The 19081-nt window shown below is 41.4% G+C and overlaps 2 protein-coding genes across 2 annotated transcripts; both read right to left on the bottom strand.

Moving 5' to 3' along the window:
• Positions 1-7212: 7212 nt before the first annotated feature.
• On the bottom strand, positions 7213-8436 carry LOC141685446 (uncharacterized). The gene has a single exon (XM_074490546.1). The coding sequence runs from the start codon at positions 8434-8436 to the stop codon at positions 7213-7215; it is 1224 nt and encodes a 407-aa protein (XP_074346647.1).
• A 3285-nt stretch (positions 8437-11721) lies between these two features.
• On the bottom strand, positions 11722-16421 carry LOC141685445 (putative multidrug resistance protein). The gene is made up of 7 exons (XM_074490545.1): positions 16239-16421; positions 16088-16142; positions 15776-15963; positions 15131-15588; positions 14476-15016; positions 12441-14380; positions 11722-12317 (listed from the first exon to the last, which is right to left on the bottom strand). The coding sequence occupies exons 1-7, from the start codon at positions 16419-16421 to the stop codon at positions 11951-11953; spliced, it is 3732 nt and encodes a 1243-aa protein (XP_074346646.1). The 3' UTR covers positions 11722-11950.
• Positions 16422-19081: the final 2660 nt, after the last annotated feature.

Below are 19081 nucleotides of genomic sequence, written 5' to 3'. Positions count from 1 at the left end.
TTACTGTCTCCAAGCCACCAGTTGCAGATGGTATAGATCTAATTAAAGCAGCAGTAGCAAACTTGAAAGTTGCTGAAAAAGGAAAGTTGAGTTTGATCAACTGGGATAAGATTGATGAGGAGATACAGAAAAAGTTTGAACTTGTCAAGGAGCCAGTTAAGTCAGCCATCCATTACTCTCAAGTCAAGCAAATCAGTGTGAATGAGATGAGCATGAATTATCTGGAAAGAGGACAATCTTCCGGCATCAAATCTCCAAAGGCTGAAATGATTCTTAAACCAAGGGTAAATTATTCAAAATCATCCGTAAAGAACCCCTTGGATACTGTGTTTGAAACACCCAAGTCTGATGAAAAGAAGCTTCTGTCAAGATCAACTGCTTTCTATAAAGATCCAGCTGATTTAGCTTCAAAAAGAAGAATTGCTAAGATATTCAGAAATGGAAAGGAAATTTGTGTGATAGCTGGACATCCTCAATTTCCTCAAGCAAAGAGAGAAGAAAAGGCAAGATTAAAGCAGGAAAAGAAGCAAGCTGCTCTAGATACAAAGAAGGCTAAACAAAAGAAAGAGCAGATTGCTATCTTAGCTAAACTACAGGCTGTAAGTTCATCTCAACAAATTCCCTCTCAACCTTCTGAAGCCACTGAATCAAGGAAGCAAATTGAAGAACAGAAGAAATCCCCAAGGAAGAAAGAATTGGCTAGAAGAAGAAAAAGGAAACTGGATATTGTTGATAAGGAATTGGAAGATCAATTTCCTAAGGTACCCACACCAGCTACAACTCAAGCATCAAAGCCCTCTGTGGTATTTGAAGATATAAAGGTGGTGGATCCCTACAGGAATATTCATGGTGAACCTATTGTGCCCAAGGATGAGCCAATAGAGTGGGATAACATACCAATTCCTGACTTCAGTTTACCAATCCTTAGCAAGCCAAAAAGGACAAAGTCAAGGGCAGTCAAGAAAGTGAAGCTGTCACCTCTCAAATCCAAATCAGTAGTTAAAGCTCAACCCAAAGTCAATAAGGGAGACTACTTGTACTTGTGTGACATCAAAGAATTTTCAGATCTAAACCTCTATCTGGATTAACTGGATGAAGTGAGGGGAATTGATGCATACATGAACCTACCTGAAAGGTTAGTGTTCAAGTACAAAGGAGGAAGGGAGGTTCAGTGACCACTTCACATGATTCTTCAAGAAAGCCAAGTTGTACTGATTAAAGTTTATTCATCCTTCAAGAAGAACTTTGGGTTCAATGTAACTGCAAGAAGACTAGTATTGAAGAAGATTGAAGAACTAAGGAGTATTAGAGCTAAAGATGCACTCCCAAAGACTCTAATCATCCCATATACAGGGAGTAGAGTGCATCTATGGCCCTACTGGCTGATGGAGTTCATGGATGACAAAGGTGTGAGAAAATTCTTCAGGTTAGAAGACCAATTATCTCTAGCAATGAGACTCTCTTGGAAATGCAAGAAAAGCTAGATCTCTCAGAATCTGATGAACTGGAATTCCACAGGCAGCTCCAAAATCAGATTGATGAAAACAACAGAAAGCTTGGAAGAAGATCCAGACCTTCAAGAAACTAGAAAAATCTGCTCAGGCTAGAGGAGCATCTTGAAATGACTGTGAGCCAAACTTTGTACATTTTGATTAATTGAAGCACTTTCAGTATTATCTACTTATCTTTAAAGCTGTATGTTTAGGATGTTTTGTTATCATCAAGTATCTCTTAATTTATGGCTACAATTCCAGTAGACATAAATTGGGGGAGATTATTGTGCATATGTTATGTACTTGATGATTTCATAAACAAAACATCTAAGTAGATTTTACTTAGTGAAATAATTTAGCACTCGACGAATAAGAATTATAGTCCCGACGGATAACTCATTATAGTCCCGACGGATGATGACTTATTATCCATCGAGTGAGTAGCTTATGTAATAATGAGTCTGTAGCACAGTTCTGTATACATCTTTGTATAGATTCTGCAGTAACCTATAAGTCATGTTGACTTTAACTAGATATTCAGAATAGGTTGATTAATTGTATATAAATGATGTCTTGTAATTCTGCATAAGTAAAATGAAGTCAAGTGCCAAAATAGCTACCGACGGATGATTAACAAAGCCATCGACGGATGATCAAATGACTATCAACGGATGTTTAATATAGCAGTCGACGGATGATCAATGAAGCCATCAACAGATGTTCATAAAGTCGACGGATGATCATATATCCAACGGATGTTCATAAAGTCCAACGGATGATCATATAAAGAATTCAAATAGCAGTTGAACAGTGACAACAGGGCACAGGCATCGAGATGTATACAAATCTACTGTGGAAGCCCATTAACCGGGTAATAGAGGATGAAAAGTAGCAAAGCTTAAGACTGATAGTTTTTATATTTATTCAGTCTTTTTGACTTTTTAATCTTGGTAATATATAAACCAAGAACGTAGAAAATAGAAATAAGAGAGCTGAGAAACACAAACAAAGAAATATTTGTAAACAGAATCTTTAGCATTTCCCTGTATTCTCAGTAGTTCAATTTGTAAGCAGCTGTGAGCATTCTTGCACACAGAGTTCTCTCGATATATATATAATATATATCTCTGGTGGAATTGTTTAAATCCACCAGAAAGTTTTTAAAAACTCTTATTTTTAATTACTTATGTTTTGATTCAATTAAGTTTCTATTCCGCATTGTGCTAATCAAAACACTTATATCTATATTCAAGTTTGAACATTTTTATTTCGAGAAAAAGGTTCAAGAATTCCATTCAACCCCCTTTCTGTAATTCTTGCTATATTGTTAAGGGACTAACATGCGTAACCAACGCCGATGCCCGGATACAGAAATTTTTGGAAGTAAGAGAAAAAACCAAGGTAGAACCTGTTGCCCAGACGGTGGAGATATAATTGGACCCCGGGAACCCCACCCGGAAGTTGAAAATTGGAAAAGGCCTAGAGACATCCTTCCAAGAAGAGCTCATCTCGCTGTTAAGAGAATATGCGGATGTATTTGCATGGGCACCGGAAGATATGCCCGGGATCGATCAGTCTGTGGCAATGCACAGTCTGGATGTAGACCCGAGGAAAAAGCCGATCAAACAAAAAAGGACAAACTTTGCTCCCGAATGACAGCAAGCAATAGACAAAGAGATAGAGAAGTTGCTCAGGGCTGACATCATCTACGAGATCAAGTATCCCGACTGGCTCGCCAATGTGGTGCTAGTCAAGAAGCCGAATGGAAAGTGGAGAATGTGTGTCGACTACATGAGCCTCAACGCTGCATGTCCTAAAGATTCCTATCCCCTCCCAAATATTGACCAGCTAATCGACGCAACTTCGGGCCATACCATGCTCAGCTTCATGGACGCCTTTTCGGGATAAAACCAGGTTCGCATGAATCCGAAGACATCGCCAAAACGGCTTCATCACTCATAGGGCAGTCTATGCCTTCATCATGATGCCTTTCGGGCTCATCAACGCCGGAGCCACCTACCAGAAAATGATGAACAAAATTTTCAAGAGCCAGTTAGGAAGGAACATGTAATCTTATGTAGATGACATGATCTCTAAGTCACTCACCACCCCAGATCACATGACTCCGGGTTTATATGGTTAGGAGGGGTAGAAAGAAACAATTAGCTAACCTGAAACATAGACCTGACCGTCCCCACTTTGGATTTCCCGAAGATTCTTCGAGTGACTCTTCCCCGGAACCAGAAAATATGCCTCCCCGTCGCCAAGCCATAGTTGAGGAGTTGCCTACCTTCCTATTAAACCCCGGGCAGACTTTGGGTAGGAGAGACGGACCATTATTTTATTCAGACCCGTGAGAATAGTCCTCCCCATGATTACTACTTTAGGGACCTTACTACTGCGTATAGGCCCGGGGGTATAGAGCCTTACGATGGGGCCCAGATGGATCAGCTTTTCTATAACACTCCCGGGACTAGGTATGTTCCGGCTCCCTGTCATCCCGACCTCTCTGAGTATACCTTTCAGCAGATAGATGACCTGGTGAAGGCCGTTTTTCACTTCGGGGACGATATGGAGTGGAGGTGGCCCGAGCCTCACGAGAGGGTTTATCACCGCCCTGTTGCTGGTTGGGTAGGGATTCCTTTAGAGCATCTGCGTAGCATGAGGCCCAACCTTCATCAGTTTACCAAGTCCCTGTGCCGTGACGTGTATGGGATACCCTTCACCCAACTAGCTCCGAACTCTGTTAAGTGGGTTTCCTGGTTCTTGGCCTGTTGTCATGTGAAGAAGTATCTTCCTATATTTAAGCTCTTCCACTACCTCTTTAAGATCAAAAAGTCCACCTTACCTCCCATTTTTGAGTTTACCTTTAATATAGATGGTTGTGGGCTCCCTTCTGATGCCAAAAAGGCTCCCGCCTTTATGTTGAACTCGCTCCGGGGCTGGCACCAAGAGTTCATCTTCATCCGGGGCTAGGACCTGGAGTTTATGCCTTTGTACAAAACTGCTTTGAAAAATAACAGGTTCTCATCCGAGAGGCTCGGTGGAGATGCCCTGGTAAAGATGTATGACTTTGTGGTTGCTCTTGGTGCCCAGTTGACCCGGGATACCTTTTTAGATAATCAAACCTTGTTTAATGTTGGCTGTAAGTGTTTTACATTAGTAGCTTTTTCTTGTACTTTTCTTGATGTATATTTTTGCCATGTTCCTCTTTATAATTGTTGTTCCTTGTGTAGGTCTCCCTTTCCTTAATCCTTTCCATTACGCCATATCGCAACAATTCAAAGATTTGGCCGGGAGGTTCAAGAAGATTGGTGGTGCTGTTCACTTGGACTCGGGGAAGAGAGCAGCTGGTGGAGGTAGTGGTTCTCAGACCCGGGATGCTGGTTCCTCGGGCAATAGTGTGAGGCAAAAAGCTCCGGTGGTTACTACACCTACTGTCCCGGAGCCTGAAGTGGAGATTGAGGTAGTTGAGCTGGAGGAGGTGGAGGTCGGATCGTTGAATCCTCGGAAGAGGAAAGCTGTAGCCGAGGATGTTGGTGGTTCCGGAACTCCCCAACGTAGAAGGGTGTCTGGGTCGGGTCCTTCTGAGGAGGAGAGTCAAAAGTTGGTGGAGGAAGATGCACTGAAGAACCTCTTGGCCCGGATGACCTTGGATGATCGCCGGAATGAAATGTTTGACAATTATGCTACCCCTGCTGACTTTGACAGCTATGCCACAGAGGATCTGGATACCTTTCTTGATCATCTTGTCCGGGATGTGTCGGAGGTAAGACTGTTCCCTTATCTTTTTCTTTTCTGCTCTTGTGTTAGTACTTAGTTATTTTGCTTTTAGGTCAATGCTCGGATCAGCGGCTGTTCCACCATTCTCCACAACTTCTGCATAAGGGAGACTAAGAATAAGGCTGCGATGAAGGAGCCGAGTAAGGAGAAAGAAAGCTTCGCCAAGTACCGAGAGGTAAAGGAAAAGGAGTCTCGGGCACATAAGCAAGCTGTTGCTGAGGCGGTGAAGTCTCGTGAGGCTGTGGAGCAGCTGGTTGGGTCCCTCCGGGCGGAGGTGGAGAATTTGCAAAAGGAGCTTGCTGCTAGGCCCCGGGCAGAGGAGGTGCTGGAGTCCTTCTGGGGTACCCCTGCTTACTACGAGGAGCTTAACAACAAGATACTTTAGAAGGTCAATATCTGCTGGGATGTTGCTTCTGCTTATCTGGCCGAGAATCCGGGTGGCGACATGGACGGATTCATAGAGCTGTACCTTGCCGAAGAGCTCCGCCGTGAAGAAGCCCGCGCTGCTAAGGCGGGTAATTCCGGGACACAGCCGCCTCCGCCTCCCGAAGATGGCCGCGAAAAGACTCCTCCTCCTCCCGAGAACTGAGGAATGAAGACCCAGGCTTTGTGCCTTGTAATTTTATTTTCGTAACTTGCAGTAGTTTCAGACTTGGCCCTTGTGGCTTTTAGACTTCGTTTATTTGGTTTCCGTATGACTTTGATTTGTATTTGCTCCGGGGTTTGGTTTGCCTCGGGAATGTATGTAAATATATTTCCCTTTCGTATTTGGTTTTGTTTTCCTTTTCTCGAAATTTGTCTAAGTACACGTGGTTCGCGTTGTAGTCCCCGGGAAAGGGTTTAGTTTAGAATTTTGACTGAATAACATTTTCTAAGTACACATGGGTTGTGTAATGGTCCCCGGGGAGGGGTTTAGAATTTTAATTGAATAAAATTTTCTAAGTACGCATGGGTTGCGTAATGGTCCCCGGGAAGGGGTTTTAGAATTTTAATTGAATAAAATTTTCTAAGTACGCATGAGTTGCGTAATGGTCCCCGGGAAGGGGTTTAGAATTTTAACTGAATAAAATTTTCTAAGTACACATGGGTTGTGTGATGGTCCCCGGAAGGGGTTTATAATTTTAATTGAATAAAATTTTCTAAGTACGCATGGGTTGCGTAATGGTCCCCGGGAAGGGGTTTAAATTTTAACTGAGTAAAATTTTCTAAGTAATAAGGCGACAGTGATAGAGTGATAGTAGAATAACCTTGAGCTATGGGGTGCCCAATGTGGAGTTTTCATTTAAATCATAATAAAGCAAAAATACATTCCGGGGAAAACGTTAAAAATTACATTAAGCTGCTATAGCCTAAAAGTAGAGGAGATCCCGGAATATGCGCCCTACCTTTATTGGTAGAATTTCCTTAGGCGGGCTCCGTGCCACGTGTTTGGGACTTCGGTCCCCCCGAGGTAGCTTAGCTTGTAAGTTACTGGTCGGAGTACTTCTTTAACCCTATAGGGGCCTTCCCAGTTGGGTTGGAGTTTTCCCTGATTGGTTGGGTCCGAGGCCTTGGTGTGCCGGAGTACCAAGTCTCCTGCTTCATACTCTCTGATTTTTGCCTTCTTCCCAAAGTAGAGTCTTGTCTTTTCTTTGTAATTTTCCATCCTTTTTACCGCCTTGTCTCTTACTCCATCTAGGAGCTCCAGGTTGGTCTTAAGTCCCTCAATGTTTGAGATCTCGTCAAAGTTAATGACCCTATGGGAAGGGGACCCGGTTTCGATTGGTATGCGGGCTTCGGTACCGTACGCAAGCTTGAAGGGGGTCTCATTCGTTCCCATCCTGGGGGTGGTTCTGTAGGACCACAGGACTTTCGGAAGCTCATCCGGCCAAGTTTTCTTGGACTCCTCTAGCCTTTTTTCCAGGCCCCGAAGTATGGTTCTGTTAGTTACTTCAACCTATCCATTCCCTTGAGGGTGTGCAACCGATGCTCTTTTGTGCTTGATTCCGAGCTCTTTCAGATATGCCTCGAATTCGGATCCCACGAATTGTGGGCCATTGTCGGAGATGAGAACTACCAGGATTTCGAATCTCATGACGATTAAATCCATAAACTTGATGCAATCTTGTTGATTGATTGTTCTCATAGCCTTGGCTTCTGCCCACTTTGTTATGTAATCGATGGCTACCAGGACGTAGCGGAGGTCACCTCTTGCTCGAGGAAAGGGGCCCATGATGTCTATGCCCCAAACGGAAAATGGAATCGGAGATAATACCGATGCTGGCAGGCTGGGGCTTTGCCTGGGAATGTTGCTGAATTTCTGGCATTTGGGGCATTTCCTAACATAAGCGATGGAGTCCGAGTGGATCGTGGGCCAGTAATATCCTTGTCTGATGACTTTGTAAGCTAGAGCTTTGGCCGTCAGGTGGTCTCCGCAGATGCCTTCATGAACCTCTCGGAGGCAATAATTGGCCTCATCTGGGTCCACGCATTTCAGGGTGGGTGCTGAGAAGGTCCTTCTATATAACTGACCATCCTCTAGGAAGAAACGAGGGGCTTTGTGCTTCAAGTACCTAGCCTTGTTTTGATCTTCCGGGAGCGTCCCATCTCTTAAGTAAGCTATGTAGGGAGTCATCCAATTGTCTGGGGTCCCGATGCACAAGACTTCAACTCGCTCTGTGCTGGGTACTCTGAGTTCTTTGAAGTATACTGAACCGGCGAGGTCCGAAGTATTCTGCACGAGCTTAGACAACTCATCTGCTTTGGAGTTCTCTTCTCTGTTGATCTGAAGTATGGTGATGTCGGGAGTGGCCTCCAAGATGTTTCGTACCATTGCCTGGTACTGTGCCAGTGTTGGATCTGTCGCGATATATTCTCCACTGGTTTGCTTGACCACGATATGAGAATCACTGTAGACGGTCATCTTTGAAATACCAAGAGATTTTGCCAATTTAAGCCCGGAGATGAGTGCCTCATATTCAGCCTGATTATTCGTTGCCTTGAAAGCAAAAGTTATTGCCTGTTGAATGGTAAAGCCCTCCGGGCTGATAAGGATGAGGCCCGCTCCGGACCTTCCAGCCGTGGATGATCCATCAACATAGAGCTTCCAGAAATCCGTTTCTGGGTTGGTTCCTTTTGGGACTATTTCTTGGGGGGTAGATGCCGCTCCGGGAAGGTGCATTTCATGACGAATTCGGCTAAGGCCTGGGCCTTTATCGCCGTGCGTGGCACAAATTTGATGTTAAATTGACTTAATTCGATGGCCCAGTTAACTAACCTTCCGGAGGCATCCGGTTTGTGGATGATTCTCCTGAGCGGCTGGTCTGTGACCACTCTGATCTCTCGGCCTTGGAAGTATTGCCTCAGCTTTCTACTGGAGTGTACGAGGGCCAAGGCGAATTTTTCCAAGTTTGGGTACCGAGTCTCGGCGTCCTTGAGGACTTGGCTGACATAGTAGATGGGGTTCTGCATTCCTCCTTCCTCCCGGACCAGAGCCGAAGAGACGGCCTTGGGGCCAACGGCGATGTAGAGAGATAAAGGCTCTCCGAGCTTGGCTTTGGAAAGCATCGGGGGGTTCATCAGGTACTTCTTGATTTCCTCGAAAGCTGTGTGACATTCCGGAGTCCAATCCACTAACTTCTTGTTCCGGGCGCCTTACAACAACTCGAAGAATGGGAGACATCTCTCCGCCAGCTTCGGGATAAACCTTCGCAGGGCCGCTAGGCATCCTGCCAACTTCTGGATGTCCTTCTACGTTTGAGGTATCTTCATTTCTATTATGACGTTGATTTTCTCCGGGTTTGCTTCTATTCCTCTTTCGCTGACCAAGAATCCCAGGAATTTGCCTGAAGGTACCCCGAATGCACATTTTTCCAGATTCAGCTTCATGTTGTATCTCCTCAGGTTGTCAAAACACTCAAAATCAAAACCCCAAATTATATCAGATAAACTATACATACAAATATTCGCCAAACAATCATGAAGAAACAAAGAACATAACGAAGAAAAATTTAGAAACTTAAAAGAAAGTAGGAGAATAAGGCGGCTTCAAAGAAAAAGCTCCCAAATCCGACTTAGAAAAAATTGCAGGAAATTTTCGTGTTTGCAGTTGCGTAAAGTGAAAAGAAATGAGACATGTGGAGTATTTATAGGCGCAAATGGAGAGGTAATCGACTCAACTGCCTCGCAATCTGGGCCGTTGATCGAAGACATGTGGCACAATCCTGAGCGTCCAGAAAATAACCGCTGCAGTTAATGATTACAGCGCTGTAATTATTTAACAGGCGCGACTTTTGAGGCAAAAGGGGGGGAAAACTGCAACGTTTCGTGCATATACATATACTTACACATACATTCGTACAAGAAGCTCAACCGCCGTCTGACACTCCGGGAAAAGCACTAAAACACTACCCACCTGTCACATATGCACCCAGGCCTACCCAAACACAACCCCGGGGACTTGTACCCAACAACACCCCGGGGTTAGGGGCCACAAATCAAAGGAAAAATGACAAAATTCTTCCAAAGTGCCAAGAACCAAAAGGCCTACCCAAACACAACCCCGGGGACTTGTACCCAACAACACCCCGGGGTTATGAGCCACAAATCAAAAGAAAAATGACAATTTTTCCAAAGTGCCAGGAACCAAAAGGCTTACCCAAACACAACCCCGGGGACTTGTACCCAACAACACCCAGGGGTTAGGGGCCACAAGTCAAAGGAAAAATGACAAAATTTTTCCAAAGGGCCAAGAACCAAAGGGCCTACCCAAACACCACCCCGGGGACTTGTACCCAACGACATCCCGGGGTCAGGGGACAAATCAAAGAAACGAAAATTTTTCCAAGACAACTACTCCCCCATCCGGGAAAACCCGCATAAGGGAGTGGGAGGCAAATGATAGGCCAGAAGTAATCAGGCCCAGATAAAAGAACAGAGGCCCAAAAGAGATAACACCCCAGACCCAAGCCGGGGTGGTCTTGGGCCGGTCCCCGGTGCCACGTGGCACAGGACAAAAGAGTCAACTGTCTCATGTTACCCAAAATGGAACAATTGCATCCCAGCCGTTCATTGGTAAACATCCCAAGACAACTCTGATGGAGAAAGGACACCTGACCACACAGCCCATCTGGACCGTCCAACCTATCACCAACCAAGAATGATCAAAGGTTAGGATGAAGAGGTACAAACCCCAAAAACCCTAAATCTTGGGACCTATAAAAGGCCCCAAAAAGAGGGTTTTAGGGGTTGAAAAATATTTGACTGCTACACACCTATAGGCTATACACACACCCTCACATATTTTTTGAATAACTCCTTCTTCCCTCTTCTTCTTCTCCTTCAAGAAAACCCATTTCTCATTCTTACACCGGAGTTGCCGCGGGAAACAATCCCCTCCGGTTCTGTTTTGCAGAGACCCCTACTTAGCAGGTTAATCACACTCCAACCGCTACAGAAGTCGGGTCCCAGCGCGTGTGAGGAAGGAGAAGACCTGGGAAGAAACCGAGTTATCAACTTGTAATATAATTTATGTAATGTTTATAATTACCATTTCCTTGTATACTTTCCTTTAAAGGTTCTTTTTAAGTTGTATCGCCAAAATATTTGTGGAATGTGCTCTTATGTTTATAAATGGTTACTTAGAATATACAGAATAACTGAGTATAATAAAGAGTACACATAATTTGGTTTGAGGCAAAGTATGTAAATGTATTAATTATGTGAATAAATTGTGGTTGATTTGGATACAATTGTGAGATATAGCTGAGATTCACTTGTAAAGTTTTATCGACAATTAGAGTAGTTTGCAAATGAGATTCATAAAAGCCCGCTCTGATCACTTTTCAAGGAAATACGGGATATACATGGGTTTGTTCTTCATTTTTTGTGTAAAATAGAGGCATGAATCTCGTTAGGACTAGAGAATTTGCTTCTAGAGGGACAATGAATAGAGCATAAGCAAAACGAGGCAGGTAGCACCAATGACTGGAAAACAAAAACAGAGTATCAATTCGTCAGATTTATTGTTTTATTCCATATCTCTTTCCGATTGGATAAAATAATTAGTGGATAAAATTGTAAAATTTTCATTATATTATCTAAAGTACTAGAATTCATGATTTTTTCATTTGGCCGTAAATAATGAAAAATGTATGGAACTTGATAAAAAAAATATTTTTTAACACCGATTTTGAGATATATATTCAATATTTATTATGATTTTAGTAATTTAAATAATTCTCCGTTTTGAATGATGAAGGATAATATCAATGTACTGACAATCTCTTATGAAAACCAATGTTGTTTCTCAGTCCTAATTTTGCAAGTTCTATGCTTATATTGCAAGTTCTTTTTGATTAGTTTCGTGATGGTGAAATTTGCTCATCTTCTAGCTTCTAGCTTTACATGTAATAAGGCAAACTCAATTACACAAAATCATGACATGGTCATACATCAGGTAGTAATATTTAGTATTCAACTATCGGTGATGGTAGAAAGGTTACAATTACATTTATATAAATCAATCTAGATTCTGGCATTACACCAACTTTTCATGGCATAGCCAGTTTTCTTTTCTACTTGCAAAATTTTGGTTGATTCTTTTTTTGTCATTTGAAGACAAGCAAGCTATTGACTTACATAGCAGATACATGAGTAATGTACTTACATCCAACAAAAAAAAAACTGTATTACCTCTACGAGGAGTTGCTACCCTGTAGTTGAACCAAAGATTGATATGCTCCACCGCGTATTGACAAAAGATCAGAATGTGAGCCTTCCTCTACCACTTTGCCTTCCTTGATCACGGCAATTGAATTAGATTTCTGTATTGTGGAAAGACGATGAGCCACCACGATACATGTTCGACCATTCATCATCTTCTCAAGTGCTTCTTGGACTAAACTCTCTGATACACTATCGAGAGCGCTGGTTGCTTCATCTAACAACAGGATGGAGGGGTTCTTTAATATTGCTCGTGCTAATGCTACTCTTTGTTTCTGACCACCAGATAGCTGAGCTCCTCTATCTCCGCAATATGTATTGTATCCCTCTTTCATCCCACTGTAATTTAATACAAAAGGTTTGCTGCTCAGGATTTGTAGCATGATAATGAGTTTTTAATTTGAAAAATATTGCAAATAGTTTCTTTTGGAAGGAAAAAATGGTTACTGAAACAATTCATACCTTATAAATTCATGTGCATTGGCAAGCTTCGCAGCCTCTCTGATCTCAGAGTCTGTAGCATCTGCAGTTCCATAAGCAATGTTCTCATAGATACTTCCTGCGAAAAGGGTTGGCTCTTGACTTACTAATGCAATCTGTGCCCTCAGTGTTTTCAAGCTATAGTCCTTTATGTCGCGTTCATCAATATGTACTGACCCTTTTAGTGGATCATAAAATCTCTCGATAAGTCCAATTATAGTGGATTTTCCAGAACCACTCTGTCCCACTAGTGCTACTGTATTTCCTGCTCTGATCTTAAGGTTCAAGCCATTAAAGATCATCTGATCAGGTCTTGCCGGATATGCAAAGAAAACATTTTTCAATTCTACACGGCCCTTGATACTCTTTTTCCCTGCATCAACTCCAGGTTTGTGCGGGTCTATTTCAGTGTACCTGTCTAAAACTGAAAAAAGTGAACTGACAGCATTGTTTCCCCTAGATATATCTTTAGTCATGCTCCCAGCCTCCGCAATTGTATATGCAGTAAAAAGCAACACTAGAAAAGCTTGAAAAAGTTCTTTTGGTTTTATCAGGTTTTGTTCTAGTAGCCTTCCCCCATACCAGTATGCTAAAGCCGAGGAAGCTGCTGCCAGGAATTGGGAGCTAAACAAGCCAATTCCTGAATAATAAGACTGTTTGATACTCTCCTTTCTCGGGCCTTCCAAGGTTGCCTTGAAGAGGCCCAGTATTTTCTTCTGAGAAGAGAAAGCAGTAATAGTTCTATGGTTGATGACAGCTTCACTTGCTAGCTGACTTCCTTCCTTTTGTGCCCTTTGGGTTTTTACAGATAAACTCTTTAAAAGCACACTTCTAGCGTAAAAACTCCCGACGAGAAACGGCTGTGCTGCCATCATGACAAGTGCAAGCCTCCATGTGAGCACGAGTCCAAGAATATAAGCAAAGGCAGCGCCAAAAAATGCTTGAGTTAACAACGACATCCGGTCCCCAACAAGGGAACGGACCATGTTGGCTTCAGTTGAAATTCGAGCACAAATGGCTGCACTTGTATTCTCATCTTGATCAAACCAACCAATTTCAAAAGTCAATAACTTCTCAAGAAGTTTTTCCCTCACTCTTTTTGTCAAGTATTCTCCCATGACAGCAAAGTTGTAGTGTTGCACGAGACTAGTAACGAAGTTCAGAAGTCCCACGCCCAGGAAGGCAAAGGAGTAGGTTCTTGCATCAGATTTAATGGATGATTTATCAGGGTTGAAGTAAACTGATAAAAGAGCGCCTACGCAGTATGCGTTTATTGGTTGTACAGCACCAGAGCCTACTGCTCCTATGCATCCAAGCAATGCTCTTCCATATTCTGGAGCATTCATCTTTAATAGGCGTAACTGTGAAGTAGAAGGATATGATTTCTCGAAATAATCCATGTCACTGTCATAACCATCATCATACTGCACAGAGTAAGGGGCACTCATGGATAATGCTGGGCTGAAAGGGTTTAATGCTGGAGTGCTTGGTGCACTTGATCTAATACTTAAGGGGCTCGATGGAACGCTCATTCTGTATTGACTTCTTCCACTCAATGAATTATTTGAGTTACCTTTAACTTCATTTTGTGTTGCTGACTGTTGCAACTGCACCATCTGGAAGTATTCTCCACCACTATTTCTTAAAAGTTCATCATGTGTACCTGATTCAACCACTTTTCCTGATTGAAGAACGAATATTAGATTAGCCCTCCTAATAGTGGAGAGGCGATGTGCAATGACAATTGTCGTCCTCCCTGCTGATGCCTTATCAATGGCCTCCTGTACAATTTGTTCAGACTCTGCATCCAATGCACTTGTAGCTTCATCAAGCAGCATAATTTTGGGGTCTCGAATTAAAGCCCTTGCTATGGCGATTCTCTGTTTCTGTCCTCCAGATAACTGAAAACCAAATTGCCCAACCTACAAGATGAAAGAGAAAACTCAGTTTCAAACAATAAAGGAAAAATAAGGTGCTTAAACAGCTGGCAAACAAATAGGGGTGAAAGTTCATTTACTTGAGTTTCATATCCATCAGGCAACTTAGAAATGAAGTCATGTGCATTTGCACCCTTTGCCGCTTCCACCACATTCTCCTCAGATGCTCCATCCTTCCCAAAAAGTATATTCTCTTTGATAGATGTTGCAAAAAGAATTGGCTCTTGGTTAACCAATCCCATTTGGGACCTTAACCATTTAAGATGAAGTGTTTTTGTCTTGTATCCATCCAAAAGAATTTCCCCTTCAATGGGGTCATAAAATCTTTGGAGCAGTGCAATAGTAGTTGATTTTCCTGAACCACTTCCCCCTACAAGGCCCACAGTTTTCCCCGCAGGTACTTTAAGGTTCAACCCTTGAAGGATAGGTGTATCAGACCTTGATGGGTAACTAAAGTAGATGCCTTTAAATTCAATTTCTCCTCTCACATATGATAAAGCTTTCCCTTTTTTATCTTCATTGTCTATTGAAGGTTTTCGCCCAATCATCTCACTGATTCGAGTGGCTGCAGATTTTCCTTCAGAAATAGCTGTGAGATTCGGAAGGGCGGTCAAAATATTCCTGCATTAATGTTAGTGAGGTAACTAAATTTAATTGAAGAAGCCTACATCAATATACATCATTTGGAAGATCGAGAAATGAAAGCACAACGAGTTCCTTGAAGAATTCACTTACAATCCGCCCATGAGAACAAGAAAGCCAGAAACGAATATGTTTCCTCCCTTTTCTCCTCTACTAGTAACTAGAATAGAACCTATCCATCCTTGAAAAGCCCAGCTAACATAAATCATTCCCATGCTTCCCATCATCAATCCTCTAGCAAAACCTTGTTTAATTCCAAGTTCCAATGTTGTTTCAAGTGCCTGGCTAAACCTTTCTTGCGTTTGGTTCTCGCCAACATAGGAATACACAGTTCTTATACAAGAAATTGCTTGTTCAGCAATCCCACCAGCAACCCCATAAGATTCAATCGACTTCATTGCCACGTCCATCATGAGTTTACCAAATCCAAGCCCGGGGATAATGAACATCAAGGAGAATGGAATAGCAGCCAACGTAAGCCTCCATGACAATGTAAATGCAAATATGAGACAGAAGAAGAACGATGATATGTATGCTAGGCAATCAGGTATCTGCAATTAATAAAAATCAAAAACGATATTTAAAATCAAATTATCAAATCTTGACTGGAAAGGATACATATCATAAACTCTTTAACTGTTTTAGAATGTTAACGATTATCTACCTAGATAGATATTCCGGTTGCCTTCTTCTGTTCTAGTATCTGATTTTAGTGTAAAAGAAGAGGATTGTAAGTACCTTCTCACCAATAGCAATTTGAATTGTACTGGAATCAGAAGATATGGTCGATACAACTTGGAAAGTTATGGAGGAATCAGCTGCTTGAGTATCAAAAAAGCCGACATCTTGTCTAAGAACAGATTTCAGGTATTCCACTCTCATACGAGAAGTCTGTCTGTCTGCAGTCCTGGCCCAACATAACCCTTCTGCAAAATTAAACACAGGCGAAAAAGAAACAAGCAGATTCTAATCAATCTCTACTGTACGCCAGTTGTGCACTTCAAGTATTCTCATAAACGAACTGATGTGTAAATGAAGATATAAACTGACCAACAAAGGCAGATAGTCCAACTCCAATTGCAACATAGAACAGCCTTAGTGAAAACTGAAAAATTATAAATACTTTCAACAAGTTAAGTATATCATGTTATAAAACTAATTCAGTACAACGTAAATGCAGTAGTCAAGTAAATTCACAGACCTTGTTAACAGTGGCAAGGGAGACGCCTGCATCCGGGTTAGCATAGCTATTGATGACATCGCTAAGAACAAACATCGTCAGAGGAATCTGCAGCCCATCTCCCATGCTTCCAAAAATACCTGCAAGCATTAACAACTTGTCTTTCCCATCTGCATAACCGAACATCCCTTGTTTGCTTCCCATTTTTACAACGCTCTCAAAAGGAAAATAAAAAAAAATCAGTAAACACAATCACCGGCTATTTATTCTTTATGTTACCAACGACTTGAACCTCTTGTATGGTCTTTGTACTAGTACTACAAAGATAGTTGCAGTTGCAAGAAATGTGATCAGAGTCTTGGAGATAATGAATGCTGTAATTGTTTTATACTAAGCTTCTAGTGATTTAAATTTATTCCATATGTGGGCTGTACCGCATTTTTTTTATGTTAGCCGGCATTCTTGTTTGTCCTTTGTATCAAGCATCATTTCATTTCAAGACCATGCTTTATATTTCGACATTTGCAATATTGTATTGCTGGATCCTGTTGCATAAATACATAGATAATCTTTTGACAAAGCAATAATATTTACTTTTTCGTATTTTGATATCTTCTGATATCGTATTTTGCCAGAATAACGTTCTTGTTGCATTAATAATTCGCCTAATGGGTACACTTGTATACTATACGAGGTTAAAGATTTGAGAGTCTGTAGACAAGCGTATTGCTGTAAATTTCTAAATTTCTATCTGCGACAACATAAAAACGTTTCATCCTTCCCCCTAAAGATATCTTAAAGAATAGCAGCATGTAAATTTTTATCCAAAACAAATTCATAAAAATTCTGAATACATGTATCGAATGAATCGAAATACCAACATTTTCAGAATTTAGTTACTAAATATTTCCCCAGTGTTAGGATCTGCTGACATATATACCTAAAACCAAGAAGAAGATGCTATCGAAAAGATAACGTAACCTAAACAGCAAGTAAGGTCGCTATCTTAGTCTGCAATTCCTTTTAAAATGTAGCTGGTGTTGTTGAATCAAAATGTCTGTTTCTTTACTTCCAACACCACTTAATTAAATTAATTCGTTCAGTGGCCTGGCAACTTGGAATCTTTCGCCTGCAAATCTGCTATTTGTAGTATTGTTGGGTTTTTTGGCATGGTATTAGTATAGCATCATTCACTGCCTAGGCAAATCTATGTTTATTTTAGTGCTTGGCCTGATATTCACAAAGCATCACACTGTGTTTTAATTATCTAATCAAATGTTTAAGCAATTCGAGATTAACAGTCTAACACAAAAAGAAAAATTAAGTCGCCAAGAAAACTACTAGGGCAGCACTATAGACAACAGGAATCATTAATTGGTCATTGTACGAGTAAAGAAACAAGATACTATTTGCTATGGTATTTATAATGAACTTAAAATATTCTAAGAAAGAATCGATCAAATCTAATTAGTATTTTCTGAGTTAGGAATAAAATGCCTCCAAAAATCTACACATACTCGCAGAACCAAAAAATACATAAAAAGTAGAAACAAAATATGATCACTGGCAATGAATCCTTAAACTTGAGCTAAATGGCTGGCTGAGATTCAGTCTAAGCGCTCTCAGCTATCTATAATCGACTGCTCATACTTAACACAGTTTTATAAATCAAAAAGGTGTACTCTGAACAACTGGATCAGTGGATCATAATTGGTGCCCCGTGTCGTGCCTCAGAAATACACTCTGCATATTTCAAGCTCGTGTTTGTATTAAAAAAGAATCGGTAGCATAAATGTACAGCAGTTCGGCCTATGGTACTAGTGCTGTTTGGCTAATCTGGCCCCAGAATATTGCGGAACCCCTCACTACATGTTATGACCACATTTTGTAGACACGACGACAACTAGAAAACTTAACGACAACCTTCTATGACGTGAAGACTTGACGATAACCAGTTAGGACGTGAAGACATGACAACAACTAGGTAAGACAAGAAAGTTTAGACAGGAACAAGCTGGGAAATTGTCAACATAGCAGAGATAACATAGCAGAGATAAGGATAAGGATTAAGAAAGGGTCAAATATCAAACATATTTGAAGAAGGAGTCCAACCCGAAGAAATAGGAGGACATGCCGTTGGAATTTGAACGTGGAGCATAGAGTAAAAATAGGGATTTTAGTTGTTGATATGTACTATAAATACAAGTTAAGTGTTAGACATAAAACACACCACATCTACTCAGAAAAACATAGAATATACGCTCTTGTACTCATAATTATTACATAGTGAAACTCTACTTTTGGTTGGGGAAAGTTCCACCCGCGGTTTTTACTTCTTAACGGAGGTTTTCCGCGTCAACATTTCTCGTGTCTTTAGTCTTTTATACTTGTGTCATATTATTGATCGATTAAATTATTCTTAGAATTAAAACCTACAATTTTCTACCAAAACAGTTTGGCGCCGTCTGTGGAACTTTTTCTAAGAATTAACTCGATTAACAGCTATGGACGACGACACCCCACAACAGAAGAGAGAAGGGTCTCAACAAGGCGACAATGGTGACTTACTAGCAGCTATAAAGAAGTTGCAGACTGACATGGAGACTCTACGGTCTGATAACGATAGTTTGAAGAAAGAAATAACTACGATCAAGTCCAACAACAAGGGCAAAACTAAACAAGCAACAAAGATCGTTGCACGACGACTGTTCGACGATGACGGAAAGGAGAAAGAACAGCTGCACAAAAACGAGATCATCATAACAGACAAAGATGAACATGTCTTGGAGACTCACACCAACGTAGACCAACAGGGAGAAAGCACACACGATGGTACAACAGAGAAGAGTACAGGAAAAAGAAGT

This window comes from Apium graveolens, chromosome 9 (assembly GCF_009905375.1).
Source record: "Apium graveolens cultivar Ventura chromosome 9, ASM990537v1, whole genome shotgun sequence".
Taxonomy (NCBI): domain Eukaryota; kingdom Viridiplantae; phylum Streptophyta; class Magnoliopsida; order Apiales; family Apiaceae; genus Apium; species Apium graveolens.
Note: the sequence above shows the minus strand (reverse complement) of the source record. Positions and strands in the feature narration are given on the sequence as shown.